The 22668-nt window shown below is 47.5% G+C and overlaps 1 protein-coding gene across 1 annotated transcript; it reads right to left on the bottom strand.

The window, feature by feature from the left end:
- Positions 1-383: 383 nt before the first annotated feature.
- LOC140719211 (pseudouridylate synthase RPUSD4, mitochondrial-like) lies at positions 384-21602 on the bottom strand. Its single transcript, XM_073033650.1, has 8 exons — positions 21588-21602; positions 17320-17521; positions 16541-16712; positions 16073-16273; positions 5323-5416; positions 3585-3735; positions 1122-1219; positions 384-913 (listed from the first exon to the last, which is right to left on the bottom strand). The coding sequence occupies exons 1-8, from the start codon at positions 21600-21602 to the stop codon at positions 686-688; spliced, it is 1161 nt and encodes a 386-aa protein (XP_072889751.1). The 3' UTR covers positions 384-685.
- Between the last annotated feature and the right edge of the window lie 1066 nt (positions 21603-22668).

Genomic DNA, 22668 nt, shown 5'->3' with positions numbered 1-22668 from the left:
ATGGATGAGAGGTGTATGGAGGGATATGGCCCAGGTGCAGGTCAGTGGGACTAGGCAGAAAAATGGTTCGGCACAGCCAAGACAGCCCAAAAGGCCTGTTTCTGTGCTGTAATGTTCTATGGATAGGCTGCCTACATGGAGGTAGGTTAGAAGGAGTTGTCAGAAGTGGGAGAAACAACTACAATTGAGACACAAACAGGTACATAAATACAAAAGGTTTAGAGCAATATGGGCCAAACATGGACAAATGGGATCAGCTCAGGAGGGCACCTTGGCTGGCAGTGATGAGATGGGCCAAAGGGCCTGTTTCTGTACTGCATGACCCAGTGCCACTGGTAACGTACTCTCCCCCAGACCCAAAGAACCTGAACCTTCAAAGTATGTGAAGTTCACAGTTTTATTTAGGAGAGTGAAAAGATCAGGTGAGAAGAGGGGTTGAGGAAGGAGGGGTAGGGTGTGGGGGAAGGGAGCAGGATGAGGAGCAGGGGAAGGGGGAGACAGGGTCTGTAAAGAGGAGAGGAGAAAAGGCAGGAGGGGTGAGGAGGAAGGTAAAAAGGGTTGGGTGGAGAAGAGGAGTGGGTAGGGAGAGGGGGAGAGGGAAGAGGTGGGAGAGGGAGCTGGACAAGAGGGGAATGAGGAATCAAGTCCTGAGGCGAGTCCTACTTCTCTCCGCGCTGTCCTGCCCTCAGCCATTCACTGGTGGGTCGTCCTTGCTGGTAGCGGGGAGATGGAGCCTGAGCTTGCGGAGGGAGTGCAGGATATGGGGTGGGAGTGTGGAGAGGAGGGTGGGGGTCGGGGGGAGGGAGGGGGAGGTTGGTGGGAGGGTGATCTCCCGGCAGTGTAGGTGCAGACCCAGGTGACGTGACGTCGGTTGGGTCAAGCCCAGGAGGGTGAGTACTGAACGAGGTAGCTTCTGTGTGGAGACAGGAGAGAATGAGTTAGTGTGGTGTGAGAGGGGGAAGACTCCCAGCCCTCTAACACCTCCCATTCCCTCCCCCTTCCCTCCTGCCTCTTTTCCCCTCCCACCTCACTCCATCCCGTGCCTTCTCTCCCCTGTGGCCCCATGCTCCCTCTCCCTGAGCCATTCACCCCTTCTCTCTGGCCCCTCCCTCCACACATACCTGTGGCTCCAGGCTGCTCCACTTGGAATACTTGTGGTCACCGAGGACAGGGCAGCCGAGACCCAGGGCCATGTGCACCCGCACCTGGTGCTTCACCGCTAAAGAGAGAGAGAGGAGATGGTCAGTGTGGGGAGTCCACCGTGGGGAGGACTCACCGAGGTTCTTACTTCCTACTCGACTCCCTCCGCGTGACTCTCTGCCTCCTTCCCCTGCACCCTACCCAATCTGTGATCCCCACCTCCGTCTCCATGACCCGGTCCCGCCTATGCGCCTCTCCCCATCTCCATGACCCCATCCCTCCCATGTGGCCCTCCTAGTCTCCATGACCCCATCCCTTCCGAGCCCCTCCTGTCTCCATAATCCCATTCCTCCATTGCGCCACTCCCTGTCCACGACCCTCTCTCCCTCCCCTATACCCCTACCCATCTCTGTAACACCCTCTCTTTCCCACACCCCAAGCCGTACATTATTTTCTCTCCCTGCTCCCCCTCTCCTGTTCCACGAGGGTGATTGATCTAGTGACTGCTACAGCAGGAAATGAGGCCCTTCAGCCCACCTGAATCATACCAATCAAAATCCTGCCGGCTTTGGAAGTGGAACACACTGATCCCAGTCTCCCTCTGTCCAATTCTGTCTCTCCCCAAGCAACCTTTGCAAGTTCCCGTCTATCTTTTAAAATTGGCCCTAATTGAGAACTTTAACTTTCAGGCTAGAACTCTCATTTTTCCGAAGTTATTTTTAAAGATAATCAAAATTGGATCTATTATTATTGACTTGAATCATGAAATTTGCTGCTTGGGGAAAGCAGTATGGTGCAAGACAAAATATAACTCCAAGTTGCAATATAAATAAATAAATATTGATAAAGAAGAATAGTGAGACAGTGAGCAACAGACACAGAGTGCTGGAGGAACAGCAGGTCAGGCAGCATCAAGAGAAATTAACAAAAGTCAACATTTCAGACCAAGTCCCTTCCATAGGACTGGGATAGTGAGGTAGTGTTCACAGATTAATGGACCATCCTAAAATCTGACGGTTGAAGGGAAGAAGCTGTTCTCAAAACATTAAGAGTGGGTCTTCAGTAACAAGGAGAATGCCCTCTCCTTGTTACTGAAGACCCACTCTTAACGTTTTGGATGGCGAACACCCTTCATGTTGAAGCATTGTGTCTCGAAGATGAATTCAAGATGATGGGGTGGGTTGTGCCTATGATGGAGCTGCCTGAGCCTACAGCCGTTTGCAATCCTATGCATTGGGACTTCCATACTACATGGTCCCAAAGTGCCCCTCCACCAACACCTCAGCCACCAGCCCTGCTTCATTTCCCGAGGAAAGTCCAGTTTTCCTGCTCTAGTTCAACTATCTTTGCATTGTTTGGGACACACTGAACAGCTTCTGCCCCATCCATGTAGCCCCAGTTCATTACAGAGCCGCTAAACCTTCTTAATATTCACACCTCATTATTCCTACACTACCCGCAATTTCACTGCATGTGTGATCGTGCTCTCGCTCACACTGAGGTGAGCACAGAGCAGTTCAGCAGAGGAACAGGTCCTTCGGCACACATCGTCCACACCGACCAGGGTGCCAAATTAAACTCTGACCTGTGCATGGTCCGTATCTCTCTGTTCCCTGACTGGTCGAGCACCTAACTAAATGCTTCTTGAATGCTGTCATACCTGCTTCCGCCACCACTGCCCCAGAAACCCACCCCTCTGTGTTAAATATGCTTACCTCACACACCTCTCTTAAACATATGCCCTCTCGTATCTGACATTCCTTAACCCATCTATGCCACTCGTAATTCTATAAACTGGGGAAAAAACTTGCCCCATACATCTTCCTTAAGCAGCTCCTCTCTTGCCTTAAACATACACCCTCTTTTATTTGACATTTCTTAACCTTTCCATGCCTCTTGTAATTTTATAAACCAATCTGTGTTTGAAAGCACTTACCCCACACATCTCCTTAAAACTTTCCATACTATTAGACATTATTAGACTATTAGGGAAAAAGGCTGTCTACTCTATTCCTCTCGAAATCTTACAAGCCTCTAACAGGTCTTCCCTCAGCGTCGAGAGAAAAGAACCGATGTGTATTCAAGCTCATGCCCTCCAATCCAGGCAGCTCCCTGGTACCTTTGTGTGAAGGTAAAGTAACTGACCTTGGAAGTCTCCTTTAAAGCAGAATCAGAAGCAGGTTTAATATCATCGGCACATGCTGTGAAATTTGTTAATTTTACACCCTGATCAATGAAGACAAACATGCCAAATGAACCCCTTCTAATTCCCAAATCCGATCTCCACAGCCTCACAGGACATTTCCTTTGGGAATATTATATCCAAGCCCTGTCCCGGCCTTCTTTGCCTCTCCTGCCACCCTCCTCAGGTGACAGATACAACAGACAGCACCCCACTGATTAACGCTGCATGACGACCTGCCACTAGTGTTGCTAGAACTCACCTGTGATTGGCTGAACCTCCACCAATGCTGTGGGACCGGAGGTATCCAGCACTCGGTAGCGCGTCACTGCGCTGTGTGCCGACCGGTTCTGCCTCACCCTCACCACACTCCCTGCAGCATCACCCACTCGAAAGAGGGGAGCCAGGGCCATCTATGGGACAGACAGAAGGAACGTCACTCTGTGTCTGACCCTGGGAGAGGATGATGGGGTGGTGCAGAGGGAGCTTAATTCTGTGCCTGAAGCTGGGAGCGTGGAATGGGGGAAGACAGGAGTGGGAAAGGGAGAGGGGAGGGGGAGGGTTGGAAGGGAAGAGTTAGAAGTGAGAATGAGCGAGGGGGTAGAGGTATAGATAGGGAGAGGAAGAATGGCAGAAAGAGGGAGAGGTAGAATGCAGGGGGGAGAGAGAAAGAGGATGAATGGGAGATGGGGAAGGAGACAGCGTTGGGGGAGAGGGCTCATTGTGAGATGCGGGAAGATGGGACTGGGAGGAGAGTGGGGCAGGGTAGAAGGGAGGTTAGAATGAAGAGGAAAAGTGGGAGGGAGAAAGTTTCACTGGGGATGACAGAGAGGGAGGCAGGGGAGTGAGAGTGAGGTGGGGAGAAGGGGGCAGGAGAAGGAGTGATGGGGAGGGTGAGGGAGGGACAGAGAAATGTAGGGAAAAGGAGCTGAGAGAAAGGGGAGGAAAGGAGATGGAGACCAAGAATAAATGGAGTAAGCACGAGGGCCAGGCTTGCCAGTCACAGGCAATGTGGCAGTGTGCTCTGGGGCAGGGGCAGTTACATCAGCGGGCTGGGCAGACCCTCCTGTGAGGGCTTCCTGCAGTCAGAGGTTCCAACAGGTCAACACGGGTCAGGAACTGCTTACGGACCAGAGAATGGGAATAAACTGACCTTACTGTGGCTGGGGGAGGGTGTCCCAGGGGTCAGAGCTCAAGTCTTACCTTCCAAAGCTGCTGAACCCGATGGGAAATTTCTATAACATTGCCCCTCGTTCTCCCACATTCCACAAAGCCCTAGCCTGGCCAACCTCTCCGTATAACTCGGGCCCTCTTCACCTTGCAACATCCTAATAAACCTTTCCTGCACGCCTCCCAGTGCAGAAAACGCCTCTAAGCAAGTCTCTCCTCTAACAGGACTGGCCATAACTGAACACAATACTCCAAGTGTAGCCTCACCGATCACTTATACAATTGCAACATAACATACCAACTTTTAAACTGAGTGTTCTGGCTGAAGGCCCAGCATACTTCACCACCCTGTCAACCTGTGTCGCCGCCTTCAACTAACTTTGCACTTACCCTCTGAGGTCCCTCAATTTCAACTCTCCCTCCCTCGTGCCCTGCCGTTCACGGAATGAATGTTTTGCTGGATTGATCTCCCAAAATGTGTCACAGCAGGTGCACAGGTCTGTTGTACTGGGCGAAAGGCGAAGCACAGACTGGGACTGCATACCCTGGAGATCCAGGAAGGGAGAGAAGATCCCATCGGAGGACAAGGCTGGGTGCAGGGAGGGTGTTTCCATAGTGGGGGGGGATGAGCACTGTGGAGAAAAACAGGGAAGCCTGCATGCCAGGGGTGGGGGAGAAGACTGACAGTGGAAGCATCAGGCGAGGGGCTGGAGGGTATCTTGGTGCTCTAACTGCCTCGCCTGGAGATCAGGGCATAATGAGACATTTTCCGGGGAGTGGCGAAGTGCTGGAGAAGAGGGTGCTCACTCCTAGGGCTCCCATTCTCTGACCTTGAAATGCTTCCTGGGTCGTGATGCCTCTCGTTCCACCAGGGGGATGTCAATGACTCCTTCCGAAGGCACAGGGACTCCCACTGTGACCACCCTGAGACAGAGAGAGAGAGAGGAGCAGGTCAACACTTGGAGAGGTACAGTACAGGAACAGACACAATACTGGGCTGTACTACTTAAACAAATGACACCCTATCTTTTCTGCCTACACAATGCGCATATCCCTCTATTCCCTGTACGTCCATGTTCGCGAGAGCCTCTTTAAACACCTCTATCATATCTAACCCCACTACTACCCCTGGAAGCACATTTCAGGCACCCACCACTCTGTTTAAAAAACAAACTCCCCCCTCCTCCATACATCTCCTCCGAACTTCTTCCCTCTCCTTTCTGACATTTTGTCCCTGGGGTATATGATACCAGCAATGAAGAAATTTCTTTGTCTCTCCTAACCTTATAAACTTCTCTGAGGTTACCCCTCAGCCACTGCTGCTCCAGAGAAAATAACCCAAGTTTGTCTACCCTTTCGTTATAGCGCATGCCCTGTAATCCAGGCAGCATCTTGGTGAACCTCGTCTGCACCCTCTCCAAAGTCCCGGCATCCATCCTGTAACGGGGTGATCAGAACTGAATGCAATACTCCAGGTGTGGCCTGACCAAAGTTTTACACAGATGCAACTTCCTGATTCTTGTTCTCAAGGCACCGACTAATGACAACGAGCATGCCGTACAGCACCTTTACCACTCGCTCTACTTGCATGGCCAGTGTCAGGGAGCTGTGGACTTGGATCCCAACAGTGCTCTGTACATCAACAATGTCAAAGTCTTTGCCATTAACAGTACTGACCCCTTACGTTTGACCTCCCAAAGTGTAACACCTCACACTCACCTGATTAAACTCCATCTGCTTGCATCTATAACTGATGTACATCCCACTGTGTCCTTTAACAAATTTCACTGTCCATAACACCACCAATCTTTGTGTTGCCTGCAAACCTACTTACCCACCCTTCTACACTTTCATCCAGGTCCACCGACAGCTGGCCCCAACTGTGGAAGTTGCAGCAAGGCAAGGGTAAGGATAGCGTAAAGGCAGAGACAGTGTGCAGACATCGTACAGTTACCTAGCTGGACGTACCTAACAAGTTAAACTTAGACCCAGCTTTCCTATGCACAGCTTCTTTCTTCAAACATGGGAACAGAGGACACCAGATATATCCCAGAATCAGAATCAGGTTTAATATCACTGTCATGAAATTTGTAGTTTTGCAGCAGCAGTACAATGCAATACACGATAACTTTAAAAGCTAGAAATTACAAATATATACACACACAAACGTACGTACAGTAGTTCATAAAAAGAGAACAAACAAAAAGTGATGTCACATACATGGGTTCATTGTCCATTCACAGATCTGATGGCAGAGGGGATGAAGCTCTTCCTGGAACATTGAGTGTGCCTTCAAGTTCCTGTACCTTTTCATTGATGGTAGCAATGAAAAAAGGGCTTGGCCTGGGTGAAGGATGCTGGCTTTTTGGGGAATTACCTTTTGAAGGTGTCCTCGATGCCGGGGAGGCTAGTGGCGATGATGAAGCTGGCTGAGGTTACAACTTCCAACAGCTTTTTCTGATCCTGTGTAGAGGCCCCTCCATACCAGATGTTGATTAGAATACTCTCCACATCTGCAGAAAGCTGAGAGACTTTGGTGACATGCCAAGTCTTCTCAAACTCCTAATGAAATATAGCTGCATCAGACAGTAATTGCTTTAACGTGCCGGGCCCAGGTTTGTCACCAGGGAAATTGAACTGCTCACCCTTTCCACTGCTGATCCTTTGATGAGGATTAGTGTGTATTCCCTGAAGTCCACTTAGTAACGTTGACTGCCAGGTCGTTGTTGCAACACCACTCAACCAGCTGATCTCGCTCCTGTACACCACCTTGTCACCATCTGAAATTCTGCCAACAACAGCTGTGTCATCAGCAAATTTATAACTGGTGTTTGAGCTGTGCCCAGCCACGTGGTCATGGGTGTAGAGTGAGCAGTGGGCTAAGCACGCATCCTTGAGGTGTGCCAGTGCTAGACAGAAGGAAATGTTATTACCAATCCATACTGACTGTGATCGTCCTGGGAGGAAGTCAAGGATCCAGTTGCAGATGGGGGTACAGAGGCCCAGGTTTTGGAGCATGTTGATGAGAACTGAGGACATGATTGTGTTGAACACTGAGCTATAATCAATAAACAACTGCCTGACGTAGTTATTGCTACTGTGCAGGTGATCCAAGCCTAAGTGGAGAGCCAGTGAGATTGCATCCGTTATAGCCTCATTGAGGGATAGACAAATTTCAACAGGTCCAGTTCCTTGCTTCTCCAGCCAAGGATGCTAACAAAAGCTTTTTCACTGTTATTTTAGATCATCAGGAGCAGAATTAGGCCATTTGGCCCTTCAAGTCTGCTCTGCCATTTCATCATGACTGATCCATTTCCCTCTCAACCCCATTCTCCTGCCTTCTCTCAATATCCTTTCATACTGACTAATCAGAAAACCTACACCTTAAATACAGCCAATGATATGACCTCCACAACCACTTGTGGCAAGAAATCCCAGTTTCACCACTCTCTGGCCAAAACAATTCCTCATCTCTGTTATAAATGGGCGTCCCTCTATTCTAAGCTGTGCCCTCTGATCCTATACAACCCAACAAAGGAAATATCTTTTTCACATCCACTCATAGGTTTCAATGAGGTTCCCCCTCCTCCTTCTTCTAAATTCCAGTGAGAACAGGCCAGAACCTCCAGCCACTGCTCACTGCTCAAATACCACAGTGGTGGGGCTCATCAGCAAAAATGATGAAACAATGTACAAGGAGGGAGGTTAAACACCTAGAGAGCTGGTGCAGCGACAACAACTTGATGTTTAATGTCACCAAAACCAAGGAGATGATCGTCGATTTCAGACGGTCTCAGCCTGAGCACACACCCCTCAGCATCAGCGGCTCCACAGTGGAGAGAGTGGAAAACATCAAGTTCCTTGGGGTGCAGATCTCGGACAATCTCACCTGGTCAAGGAACACCACTGGGATTGTGAAACGAGCCCAGCAGAGATTGCACTTTTTGAGGAAGCTTAAATAAGCATCACTCCCACTAACATCTTAACTACATTCTACAGAGGCGTGGTTGAGAGTGTGTTGACCTTTTGCATCACAACCTAGTACTCCAGCTGCAGTACTGCCAACAAAAAAGCCTTCCAGAGGGTGGTTAGGGGAGCAGAGAAGGTTATTGGGGTCGCCCTACCTTCTGTCCAAGACCTCTTTCAGAGTCAATGCCTCCAGAAGACACGGTACATCATTAAAGACCCCTCACACCCTCTCCATGAACTGTTTGTTCTTCTGCCATCAAGTAAGCATTACAGGAGCATCAAAACAAAAACCACGAGGCTACTAAACAGCTTCCTCCCACAGGCAGTCAGACTGCTAAATAGCTGCTCTACCTGACTCTGCATTGGACACTTTAACTGGCACTGGACACTTATAACTTGTTTTTAACTGACATGTGGTTGTTGTGTTTATTATTTAGTGTTGCATTTGTTATGTTATGATTGCACTGCTCCTGGGAAACGCTGTCTCATTCTGCCCTGCAGAGCTGATGTACGGTTAGAATGACAATAATGTTTTTTGAATCTTGAATATAACTCTTTCATTCCCAGAATCATTCTCATGAACTCTCTGAACCCTCTCCAATGTCAGCACATCCTTACTTATTTTCTGCACTGTCTTGAGGTAAATTAGGATAGATAAGTCCAGGCCTGTCAAGGTGACCCTAAGAACCTATCCACCCTAATTTGACTCAAGATGGCAAGCTGGATACATTCAGATTCTGTCATCTAGATACACTAGTGTTTTGCCTCAGTGTCCGTCTCCCAAGAAACAGATGCAAAAATCCATATAAGATCTCCCAATCTCTTTCAGTTCCATGCATGCATAACCACACAGATCTTCCAGTGGGCCAATTTTGTCCTTTGCTATCTGTTTGTAGTTCTTGGAATTCTCCTTTATCTTGTTTGCCAGACCAACGTCATGCATTCTTTTAGCCCTCCCGATTTTCCTCATGTTCTCTTGCACTTCTTGTACACAAGCACTTCATTTGTTCCTTGCTGCCTATATTTGTTATGCACCCCTTTCTTTTTCTTAATCAAAGTCTCAATATCTCTCAAAACCCACAATTCGCTAAACATGTTCCACCTTGCCTTTTATAAACACAATAACAAAACTTTGTAATCTCAATATTTCAACTTTGAAAGCCTCCTGCTTACCAAGAATTCCTTTGCCGAAAAAACAAGCTAGCCCAAACTACACCTCCTAGATCATTTCCAATGCCAACACATTCCTTTCTGTTGCTCTTTTTCTTTGTTATGAATATCTAATAAAACAGCTGTAATAACAAGATTTGCAAGGCATTCTTAGCTTCCAAAGAACCTTCTGGATAGCATCATAGAACCATAGAACACTACAGCACAGTACAGGCCCTTCAGCCCTCCATGTTGTGCCGACCCACATAATCCTTAAAAAAAAGTACTAAACCCACACTACCCCATAACTCTTCATTTTTCTTTCATCCATGTGCCTATCCAAGAGGCTCTTAAATATCCCTAATGTTTTAGCCTCCACCACCATCCCTGGCAAGTCATTCCAGGCACTCACAACCCTGTGTGTAAAAAACTTACCCTTGATGTCTCCCCTAAACTTCCCTCCCTCAATTTTGTACATATGCCCTCTGGTGTTTGCTATTGGTGCCCTGGGAAACAGGTACTGACTATCCACCCTATCTATGCCTCTCATAATCTTGTAGACTTCTATCAAATCCCCTCTCATTCTTCTACGCTCCAAGAGAAAAGTCCCAGCTCTGCTAACCTTGCTTCATATGACTTATTCTCCAAAACAGGTAACATCCTGGTAAATCTCCTCTGCACCCTCTCCATAGTTTCCACATCCTTCCTATAATGAGATGACCAGAACTGAACACAATACTCCAAGTGCGGTCTCACCAGAGATTTGTAGAGTTGCAACATGACCTCTCTACTCTTGAACTCAATCCCCCTGTTAATGAAGCCTAGCATCCCATAGGCATTCTTAACTACCCTATCAACCTGAGCAGCGACCTTGAGGGATGTATGGAAATGAACCCCAAGGTCCCTTTGTTCATCCACACTCTTAAGTAACTGACCATTAATCCTGTACTCAGTCTTCTGGTTTGTCCTTCCAAAATGCATCACCTCACACTTGTCCAGATTGAACTCCATCTGCCATTTTTCTGCTCAACTCTGCAGCCTGTCTATATCCTCTTGTAACCTTCGACAACCTACAGCTCCATCCACAACTCCTCCAATCTTTGTGTCATCTGCAAACTTACTCACCCATCCTTCCGCCTCTACATCCAGGTCATTTATAAAAATCACAAATAGCAGGGGTCCCAGGACAGATCCCTGCGGCACTGCACTAGTCACCGACCTCCAGGCAGAATACTTTCCTCCCACAACTACGCTCTGCTTTCTTCCTTTAAGCCAATTTTTTATCCAAACAGCCAAGGTTCCACTTATCCCATGCCTCATGACTTTCTGGATGAGTCTCTCATGAGGGACCTTGTCAAATGCTTTGCTAAAGTCCATGTAGACCACATCCATTGCCCTACCCTCATCAATTTCTTTTGATACCTCTTCAAAAAACTCAATGAGGCTCGTGAGGCACGATCTTCCCTTCACAAAGCCATGTTGACTATCCATGAGTAGACTGTACTTCTCCAAATGCTCGTAAATCCTATCCTTAAGAATCCTTTCCAGTAGTTTGCATACCACCGACGTAAGACTCACCGGTCTATAGTTCCCAGGTTTCTCCCTATTACCTTTTTTAAACAAGGGAACTACATTTGCCATTCTCCAGTCCTCCGGCACTTCCCCTGCAGCCAAAGAGGATTCAAAGATCATAGCTAATGCTCCTGCGATCTCTTCTCTCAATTCCCACAACAACCTGGGGTGTATCATATCCAGCCCTGGGGATTTATCAATTTTAATGTTTTTAAGAAAATCCAGCACTTCTTGCTTAATCTCCACATTGTCCAGTACACAGGCCCGCTCTACTTCAACCTCACCCTGATCAAGATCCTTTTCACTTGTGAATACTGAAGCAAAGTATTCATTTAGGACCTCCCCAACCTCCTCCACTTCCAGGCACATGTTGCCCTCTTTATCCTTTAGCGGACCCACCTTCGTTCTCGTCATCCTCCTATTCTTCACATATGCATAGCATGCCTTGGGGTTCTCCATAATCCTACATGCCAAGGCCTTCTCATGCCCCCTTCGAGCTCTCCTAAGTCCTTTCTTTAGCTCCTTCCTGGCTACCCTATATTTCACATAAGCCCCTCCTACTTCCTATATCTAACATATGCTTCTTTCTTCCTCTTGACGAGTTGCCTCACGTTTCGTCAGCCACAGTTCCCTTTTCCTACCATTTTTTCCTTGCCTCAGTGGGACAAACCTATCCTGAATGCAACTCAAGTGGTCCCTAAACTTCTCTCACATTACTTCTGTGCTTTCCCTTTGAACATCTGTTTCCAATTTACTCTCGCTAGTTCCTGCCTCATCCCTTCAAAGTTAGCCCTTCCCCAGTTAAGCACTTTACCATTTCGTCTGATTTTATCCCTTTTCCATAGCTATGCTAAAGCTAAGGGAGTTGTGGTCACTCTCACCAAAATGCTCCCCCACCAAGAGGTCTGTCACCTGACCAGGTTCATTACCCAGAACTAGATCCAGTATAGCCTCTCCTCTTGTCGGCCAGTCCACATACTGTGTCAGGAATCCTTCTTGAACGCACCTGACAAATTCAGCCCCATCTATCCCACTCGCACTCAGGAGGTGCCAGTCAATATGAGGGAAATTGAGATCACCCATAACTACTACCCTGTATTTCCTGCACCATTCTAAAATCTGCCTGCTTATCTGCTTCTCGGTATCCCCGAGGGCTATTTGGGGGCCTATAGACTACTCCCAGCACAGAGATTGATCCCTTCCTATTTCTGACTTCCACCCAGACCGACTCCGTGGACACTCCCTCTGCAGCGTCCTCCCTTTCTACGGTTGTGATACTATCCCTGACCAGTAATGCCACTCCCCCCCCCTTTTCTACCTCTCATCCTATTCCTTTTAAAACAACTGAACCCCGGGACCTGCATCATCCAATCCTGTCCTTCCTCCAACCAAGTTTCAATAACCAAGTTTCATCGTAGTTCCACGTACTAATCCATGCTCTAAGTTCATCCTCCTTGTTCCTAATACTCCTAGCACTGACACATTTCAACCCCTATAACTGGCTACAATGTTCTTTCCCCTGCCTGTCCTTCCTCATCAACTCAGAACTCTTAGCATCATGCCCTTGTCCTTCTACCTTAATCCCTGCACTCACATTCTGATTCCCATCTCCCTGCCAAACTAGTTTCTCAAGGTCTAACACCTCACACCTGCAAAAGGGCCAACTTAAGACCCCGACAAATTAGAAAGGGATGGCAAAAGAATGGGCCTGTTGTGGAGATAGATTAAAGAACCAGGATGGTACTTTGATCAGGTAAGTGTTTTGATCACAAGGAATAGTGTGCTGATGGGATAAACAAACAGAGGTTGGGATGTAGATCATGCAGGAGAACTAAATGTGAGAGAAGCTGAGTTATAACGAAAGGACAAGATCATAGAGTACCTACTTTCAGGGAGAATGGGGGAAATGGCAATCTGATAAATGAACAGGCAAACACAGACATGGGTGTGCACACAAGCAAAAACACAGAAGCTTGCATCAGTGTAGAAGACTGCCACGTGATACAACATACATAATACAGATCAGCTGCCGATTCAGGTGAACATAGGAGTTTAATCCAGGTAAGTGCAAAGGGACAGTACACATTTAATGGATGGCAGGACCCTGAACAATGTTGACCTACAGAGAGATCTTGGGGCTCAAAGTATGCAACTCCCTGAAAGCAGACGCTCAAGTCACTAAGGTGGGAAGGAAGGTGGTATACCTGCTTTACTAGTTGAGGCAATCAGTCCATGAGTCGGAAAGTTATGTCGTGGCTGTATAAAGCTCATAATAGGCTACATTTATAGTACTGCTGGTCACACATGCATAAGCCACAGGAAGGGTGTGGAGGCCTTGGAGAGGGTGAAAATGACCACCAAGATGCTGCCTGGATTAGAGAGCATGTGCTATAAGGAGGGTTGGACAAACTTGGGTTCTGTGGAGCAGCAGATGTTGATAGAAGTTTATAAGCTTATTAGTGTCTTTCTTCCTCAGGGACAAAATACCTAGTTTCAGAGGGCATGCACTTACGGTGAGAGGGGGCAAGGTCAAAGTTGTGTGAGCATCTCCTCCCCCCCCCCCCCCCCCCCAACACCCACACAAAGACCATTCAGTGCCTGGAATGATTGAGAGTCAGTCTTATACCAGGGGACCGTTTCAATGGTCTTATAACAGCAGGGTAGAAGCTGTCTTTGAGCTTGATGGTACGTGCTTTCAGGCTTTTTGTATCTTTTCAATTGAAGGTGGATCAAAGAGAAATGACAGGGTTGGCTGGGATCTCAGATTATGCTGGCTGTTTATACTTCACCTGGATACTGCTTGGATCAAAGGGTGTGTGCTATGAGGAGAGGTTTGAGATGCTGCCTGACCTGCTGCGTTCCACCAGCATTTTGTGTGTGTTGCTTGGACAAACTTAGATTGTTTTCTCTGAAATGGCAGACACTGGGGAGATTTTTTCATTTTTTATTTAGAAGTACTGTGCGAAACAGGCCCTTCTGGTCCAACAGGCTGCACCATCCAGCAACACAATTATGTAACTTTACCCTAATCACAAGACAATTTACCATGACTGGTATGTTTTTGGAATGTGGGAGGAAACCGGAGCACCTGAAGGAAACCCACATGTTCACAGGGAGGATGGGCAAATTCCTTACAGAAGGTGACAAAATGGAACTCCGAACTCTGATACCCCCAAGCTGTCACAGCACCATGCTAGACTCTACGCACCACGGCGCTCCACTACCATGGAGATCATACAGAAGTTTATTGAATTATTATTGCGTGCAGAAGGGTCAGTTTGTGTGCCACACTGGTCCTGTGTGTACTCTGAGACAGGTGAGAGAGAGAGTGAGAGAGAGAGTGAGAGAGTGAGAGAGTGAGAGAGTGAGAGAGTGAGAGAGTGAGAGAGAGAGAGAGTGAGAGAGAGAGAGAGAGTGAGAGAGAGAGAGAGTGAGAGAGAGAGAGAGTGAGAGAGAGAGAGAGTGAGAGAGTGAGAGAGTGAGAGAGTGAGAGTGAGAGAGTGAGAGAGAGAGTGAGAGAGAGAGTGAGAGAGAGTGAGGAGAGAGAGAGAGAGAGAGAGAGAGAGAGAGAGAGAGAGAGAGAGAGAGAGAGAGAGAGTGAGAGAGAGTGAGAGAGTGAGAGAGAGAGAACACATTGATGTTTCCCACATAAACTCACTCTGACCCGCACTCACGCTCAGGCACAACCCGAATGAACAGTACCATCACACACTCCCACCTTATCTACACCCCTCAGCCTCCTTCCCTCCAGGAAAAACTGTTCCAACCCTGTCCAGTCTCTCCTTATATAACACAAACTCTCTAGCCCAGAGAAAATCCTGGTGAATGCACCCGCTCCAGATTAATTCCACCCTTCTGACAAGTGGGCAACCAGGACTGCACACAATACTCCAGGTGCAGACTCACCAATGTCTTGTTTCAGAACATCCCAACTCCTGTACTCAGTGCCCTGTCCAATGAAGGGCAGTGTGCCAAACACCTTCTTCACCACCCTGTCTCTCTTCATTCAGGGAACCAGGTAACTGTAGCAATACACACACAGTCAGGAAGCATCTCTGGATGGGAGTAAACAGTCACTGTTTTGAGCTGCAACCCTTCATTGGAACCATGCAACTGGACCCATGTTCCCCAACACTGCCCAGGCCTCCACAATTATTTAACACAATTGTAATTGCCCCATGACAGGAAGGAAGTAGAAGCTTTGGAGGTCATGAGGAGAGGCTGGACAAGCTTGGATTGTTTTCTCTGAAGCGATGGAGGTTGAGGGGAGACCTGATAGAGGTTTAAGTTTATGAGAGGCATAGATAGACAGCCAGTATCTGTTACCCATGGTTGAAATCTCGAATACCAGAGGAATTCCATTTAAGGTATGAGGGGATAGGTTTCTTTTACACAGAGAGCAGAGGGTGCCCAGAATATGCTCCTGGGGTGGTGGTGGCAGCAGCTACGAGAGAGGTGTTTAAGATACGCAAACAAATGTACAGAGAAAAGGACACTGTGCGGGCTGAAAGGATTAGTTGAGTTTGGTGTTTAATTACTAGTTTAATGAGCTCTGCACATCATCGTGGGCCGAAAGGTCAGTTTGAATATCATACGGCTTATGTGAACACTGACACAGACGTGTGTGAGAGAGTGAGTCTGAGTGAGAGAGAGCGAAAAAAGAGAGAGAAGACATCAGAACACACATTGATGTCTTCCAGAGATGAACATACCCATTTTCAGATCCTCAGTCTCACATGCACACAGACACCCATGTACAAACACTTAAGACACATACACACACTCTCACGATGACGCACATGGACACAGCTGTGCAGATACGTGCACCAACCCACACACACAAACACAACCCCCCTGCTCAGGACAGGCATTGTGATGAGGAACACCTACCAGAACTTCCTGGTGACCTGCTGAGTCTGGAACAGCTGCTGGACCCCGAGGGCCGAGGACTGGTCATAGGCCAGAAGCAGGACGCCGCTGGTGTCCTTGTCCAGCCAGTGGCAGAGGTGCAGAGGCTCCGCACGCATCCCGTGCAGCATCTTCGAGAGGACGGGCAGCACATCACGGACACTGGGGCCCCCCTGGGACAAGCTTCACATGGGGGAGGGGGTGGAGAGGTAAGGAGAGGACTAGATTAAAATTGTGCCTACATGGTAAAGCTCCATCACTGCCCCATCACACACTCCAGGGATCAGACACATCGTAAAGCTCCCTCACATTGTCCTATCACACACTCCTGGGGTCAAACACAAAGTGAAGCTCGCTCCACACCGTACCATCACACACTCCCTCCTCCCATTCTCAGGACACAGGCGTGTTTGGATCCCCACCCCCTTTGTGTCAGGACCCGTTACCCACCTTCCATCGGGACCCCGTAGGGTTTGTTGACGACCACCAGCTCCGGGCTCTGGAAGATCAGTCCCTTCTTCAGCACCTTCGCCAATACATTGGGATGGGCCTGCTGCAGAGAACGGGTCATACGCCTCAGCTTTTGGACCGGCTGGGAGTGCAGCGTCTGTCCTTCCCTGCCCTGTCAGAAGGACAGTACCAGAGTCACAGACAAGCACCACACGGGAACCGCCCCCTTCAGCCCAACAACCTGTGCCGACCCAATTGACACCAGTTCCAGGTACCATTTTTGGTCAGTATCCCTTTATCAGTAATACCAATTAAATGCCTCATACAGGGGCTGCTCCTCTGACAGATATTAACTATACTTGTTATGAAATCTCCCTCCCTTCACCCCAAACCTCTCCTATCCATGTACTATGTAGAAGTGTATTTTCTATATAAGGTATGTAGGTAGAGACACAGCATGGAACAGTCTCTTCCATCCCATTGAGCAGCCTACCAACTTAACACTAGCCTAATCATAGGACAATTAACCGGTACGTCCTTGGACCGTGGGAGGCAACCAGCGCAGTCACAGGGGCAGGAGGGGAGATTTGGGAGTTTAAATATAGGAAGGACTGAGGGGTGGCAAGGGAGGGAGGAATGAGGCGTGTGGAGGAGGGGGCAACGGAAGTGGACGGGGTGCCTGACGCCATTGTCCCGAGCAGTGACGTCACCGCAATCTGACGCTGCCATCGCACCGACGTCAGCCTTACTCCCCGCGCATGACGTCACGGTACAGTTACCTGGGCCTCCCGCTCGGCTTCTCGCCGTACCCGGGCCGCGAGCTCCGCCGCCGTCAGCCGGCCGGCACCCGTGCTCCCGACCGCCAACCCCCGTCGGCACACGGGCACGTCCCCTAAACCCGCACTGACTGGCGGCAGTAACCGCATGAGACGCCGCGCCATTACCAACTACCACCACGCGAGCGCTTCCGGAAGTCCGGAACTAGGCCACGCCCCATTTCCCCGGTATCCAATCCCTGTCGCCTAGGGTACGCCCCCTTACTGATCTAAAGCCCCAGGGTCTCGTAACATCGGTGCAGCAGGCTATGTCCCAGAACTTCAGGTGTCAATTAGTAAAACCTTATATAATAAATTTTCAGTTGATAGTATTGAAATATTCTTCTTGAATTGCAATGGATAGAAGACGTACAGCCTAACTGTTTGGTCCTAAGGTGGATGTGTACAATAGTCGTATAGACGTCTTGTTGGAAGTTACACAAATATTATTATGCTGCTTATTCAGGAGTGTATGACTGCTTTTTGTGGATCCCAGCTCTAGTCGGGGTGGAAAGAAGTGAAGCAGTCGTTTGGCAGGGTAAACAATCTTATGAAAATCAGTGATGGTGATATTGCTATTCCGCTAAGGAGGAAGCAAAGCTTTTAATTAAAGACCATGTTCTCTCAATCTGGGATGTACTGTGAGATAGACAATTGAAGGGGAGACATCTGGAATTCATAGAAACATAGAAAAACTACAGCACAATACAGGCCCTTCAGCCCACAAAGTTATGACAAACATGTCCTTACCTTAGAAATTACTAGGCTTATTATTACTAGTCCTCTATTTTTCTAAGCTCCATGTACCTATCAAAAAGTCTCTTAAAAGACCCTATCGTATCCGCCTCCACCACCATTGCCGGCAGCCCATTCCACGCATTCACCACTCTTAGATAGATAGATAGATAGATAGATACTTTATTCATCCCCATGGGGAAATTCCAACTTTTTTCCAATGTCCCATACACTTGTTGTAGCAAAACTAATTACATACAATACTTAACTCAGTATGCATCTAAATCACTATCTCAAAAGCATTAATAATAGCTTTTGAAAAGTTCTTAAGTCCTGGCGGTAGAATTGTAAAGCCTAATGGCATTGGGGAGTATTGACCTCTTCATCCTGTCTGAGGAGCATTGCATCGATAGTAACCTGTCGCTGAAACTGCTTCTCTGTCTCTGGATGGTGCTATGTAGAGGATGTTCAGAGTTATCCATAATTGACCGTAGCCTACTCAGCGCCCTTCGCTCAGCTACCGATGTTAAACTCTCCAGTACTTTGCCCACGACAGAGCCCGCCTTCCTTACCAGCTTATTAAGACGTGAGGCGTCCCTCTTCTTAATGCTTCCTCCCCAACACGCCACCACAAAGAAGAGGGCGCTCTCCACAACTGACCTATAGAACATCTTCAGCATCTCACCACAGACATTGAATGACGCCAACCTTCTTAGGAAGTACAGTCGCCTCTGTGCCTTCCTGCACAAGGCATCTGTGTTGGCAGATTACCCCCTTGACATCTCTGTACCTACTCCCCAACACCTTAAAACTGTGTCCTCTTGTGGCAACCATTTCAGCCCTGGGAAAAAACCTCTGACTATCCACACAATCAATGCCTCTTATCATCTTATACACCTCTATCAGGTCATCTCTCATCCTCCATCATTCCAAGGAGAAAAGGCTGAGTTCACTCAACCTATTTTCATAAGGCATGCTTCCCAATTCATGTAAATCTCCTCTGCACCCTTTCTATGGATTCCACATCCTTCCTGTAGTGAAGTGACCAGAAATGAGCGCAGTACTCCAAGTGAGGTCTGACCAGGGTCCTATATAGCTGCAACATTACCTCTCAGCTCCTAAATTCAATTCCATGATTGATGAAGGCCAATACACCATATACCTTCTTAACCACAGAGTCAACCTGCGTAGCTGCTTTGAGTGTCCTATGGATTCGGACCCAAAGATCCCTCTGATCCCCCACACTGCCAAGAGTCTTACCATTAGAAAAGGTTACTTCACTTCAGAGGAGAGGAGGGAGGAAGTTATAATTAGTTGGGTTGGTGGCAACTGTTAGTCTCACAAGACCATAGATCTGTGCCTGAAAAGTCCACTGGAGTGTCCTCTCCAGGGTGGCAGGCCTGGGCAAGGTTGTGTGGAAGACTGGCAGTTGCCCATGCTGCAAGTCTCCCCTCTCCACTACACCGATGTTGCCCAAGGTAAGGGCAAGGTCCGATACAGCTTGGCACCAATTAGTTGACTTAAGATTTGGCCATACTGGTTTAAATGCCACTTTGATTAGACTTGGTAAACATACTTCAGGTGAAAGTAGATTGTGTCAACTTCCAGAGACATTCCAACACGTGTTATTGGAATGTCAGGCATATTAGTGGGAGAGAAAGCAGACCCTGGGAAGTGATATTGTCAGTTTGACAGAGTATAGTCATGAAGCATGAGAGAACATAGAATAGTACAGCATAGAAATGGGCCATTCGGCCCACAACCCAGCTAAAAAGCAAATCAAAAACACCCAAACGCTAATCCCTCCCTCCTACACAATGTCATATCCCTCCAGCTTCCTTACATCCGTGTGCCTATCTAAATGTCTCTTAGAAACCTAAAATGTATTTGCCTATAATGTTTTTGTACTGTGTCATGTAACACCATGGTCCTGAAAAAGCGTTGTCTTATTTTTACTATGTACTGTACATAGCAGTTATGGTCGAAATGACAATAAAAGTGACTTGACTCTAACATTCTACCAGGCTGGGTATTCCAGGCATCTCTAACTCCCCAAGGAAAAAACTACCCCTCACGTCCTCACTCCCTCACACCCCCAACTATTCTGGATAGATACTCTCTATCCACTCTATCTATAACTCTCATAAACCTCTATCTGATCTCCCCTCAGCCTATGACACTCAAGAGAAAACAAGCCAAGTTTCTCCAGCCTCCCATGATAGCACATGCCCTCTAAACAGGCAGCATCCTGGTAAACCTCTTCTGCACCCTCTCCAAAGACTCAACATCCTTCCTACAGTGGGGTGACCAGAACATAATGCAATACTCCAGATGTGGCCTCACCAGAGTCTTACAAAGTTGCAACACAACCTCCTGACTTTTGAACTCACTGCCTTGACTAATAAAAGCAAGCATTCCATAAGCCTTCTTAACCACCTTATCGACCTCTGTGGCCACTTTCAAGGAGTTTTGAACTTGGATCTGAAGGTCTCTCTGCTCAGCAACACTGTTAAGGATCTTGCCCTTAACAGTGTACTGTTTCCTTGCATTTGCCCTACTGAGGTGCAACACCTCACATTTATCTGGGTCTAACTCCATCTGCCATGCCTCAGTCCATATCTGCACAAGACTGAAAGAAGCTGCAGAAGGTTGTAAATCTAGTCAGCTCCATCTTGGGCACTAGCCTACAAAGTACCCAGGCCTTCTTTAGGAAGTGGTGTCTCAGAAAGGCAGTGTCCATTATTAAAGACCTCCAACACCCAGGACAAGCCCTTTTCTCATTATTACCATCAGGCAGGAGATAGAGAAGCATAAAGGTACACACTCAGTGATTCAGGAACAGCTTCTTACCCTCTGCCATCCAATTCCTGAATGGACCTTGAAGCTTTGGACACTACCTCACTTTTTTAAAAAAATATACAGTATTTCTATTTTTGCACATTTTTAAATAATCTATTCAATATATGTAATTGATTTACTTGTTTATCTTTTATGTTTTATTTTATTTTTTTTCTCTCTGCTAGATTATGTATTGTATTGAACTGCTAAACCTGATTGATTCTGATCCGCGACTGATCTATATTGCGCTGTATTCTTTGCCAGTTTTCTACTCTATCCTCATTTCCACCAATTTTGCTATCATTCACAAATTTACTAACCCTCCCATTTACATTTTCATCCGGTTTATATACATCACAAACAGCAGAGGTCCCAGCACAAATCCCTGTGGAACACCACTAATTACCGACCTCCAGCTCAAATAAATCCCTTCAACCACTCCCCTCTGTCTTCAATGCACAAGCCAATTCTGAATCCAAACAGCCTATTCACCATGGTCCCCATGCACCTTAATCTTCTGGATGAACCTCCCATGAGGGACTTTATCAAACACCTTTCAAAAACCCATGAAGACAACATCTACTGCCTACTTCATCGATCTCTCTCTCTCTCCTCACTTTGTCAAAAAACATAATCAATTTGGTAAAACACATCTTTACCATGCAGAAAGCCATGCTGGCTTTCCCTAATTAGGCTACAGGTTTCCAAATGCTCATATATCCTATCCCTAAGAATTTTCTCAACCAATTTCCCTACAAGTGACTTGAGACTGACTAGTCTATAGTTCCCAGGATTTTCCCTTGATCCCATCTTAAACAGAGGTACAACATTAGCCACTGGCCAGCCCTCAGGGACCTTGCCTGTACCTACAAAGATACTGCTCAAGGGACCAGCATTCTCATCTCTTGCCTCCTTTAATAACCTGGTGGAAATTGCATCAGGCCCATTCACCTTAATACTCATTCAGAGATCCAACACCTCCTCCTTGAACTCTAAACTCCCTAACGTGTTTATACACTCAGCACTGATCTCATGGTCCTCCATATCCTTTTCCTTGGTAAATACTGAAGCAAAGTCCTCTTTAAGTACCTCACTCACATTCTTCACATCCAAGCAAATGTTCCCCCCATTATCCTTGAGTGGTCCCACCTTCTCCCTAGTTATCTTCTTGCTTTTGATGTATGTATAGTGTTACGTTCCCCAGTAACCGGGTGACTTACCAGCAAAGATAGATAGGTCCGCTGAAGCCTGGTGCTACTATTTTCAAACGTTTTTATTTATAAAGGGGCACAAACGTATGGTTAATACAAAACATTCAGATCATATACATCGTCACAACTCAATCTAAAGCACAGGTATAGTAATGATCAATCAGAAATAAGCTCTATCATTGTCTAGGAGTAATGTATATATTGTTCGCTGTATATCTGAAAGTCTCTTGCGGCCACTGCAGTTCCACCAGCTGCCGTCTGTTGTGGTGTCGCGTTGGTGCACTTTTGTTAGAAAGAGAGAGAGAGATTGAATGAAACAGTTACCCGACAGGTTTTCCAACCTGTAGGAGTTTGGTTCGTCGGAAGTCTCGTTGGGGAATGGACTCTCATCTGTGGCCTCCCCTGTAGCTAAGCCGTTCTTCCGTGGCGAGGTCGCCAATCCCAGGCAAGGAAAAGACGCACACGAACCCCACCACCGGCTGTCGCTATCAAAACGCTGTCGCAGGATTTCTAGCGTGTCTTCTGGTGC

This window comes from Hemitrygon akajei, chromosome 31 (assembly GCF_048418815.1).
Source record: "Hemitrygon akajei chromosome 31, sHemAka1.3, whole genome shotgun sequence".
NCBI lineage: Eukaryota > Metazoa > Chordata > Chondrichthyes > Myliobatiformes > Dasyatidae > Hemitrygon > Hemitrygon akajei.
The sequence above is the reverse complement of the archived record's forward strand: the minus strand, read 5'-3'. Positions and strand labels throughout refer to the sequence as shown.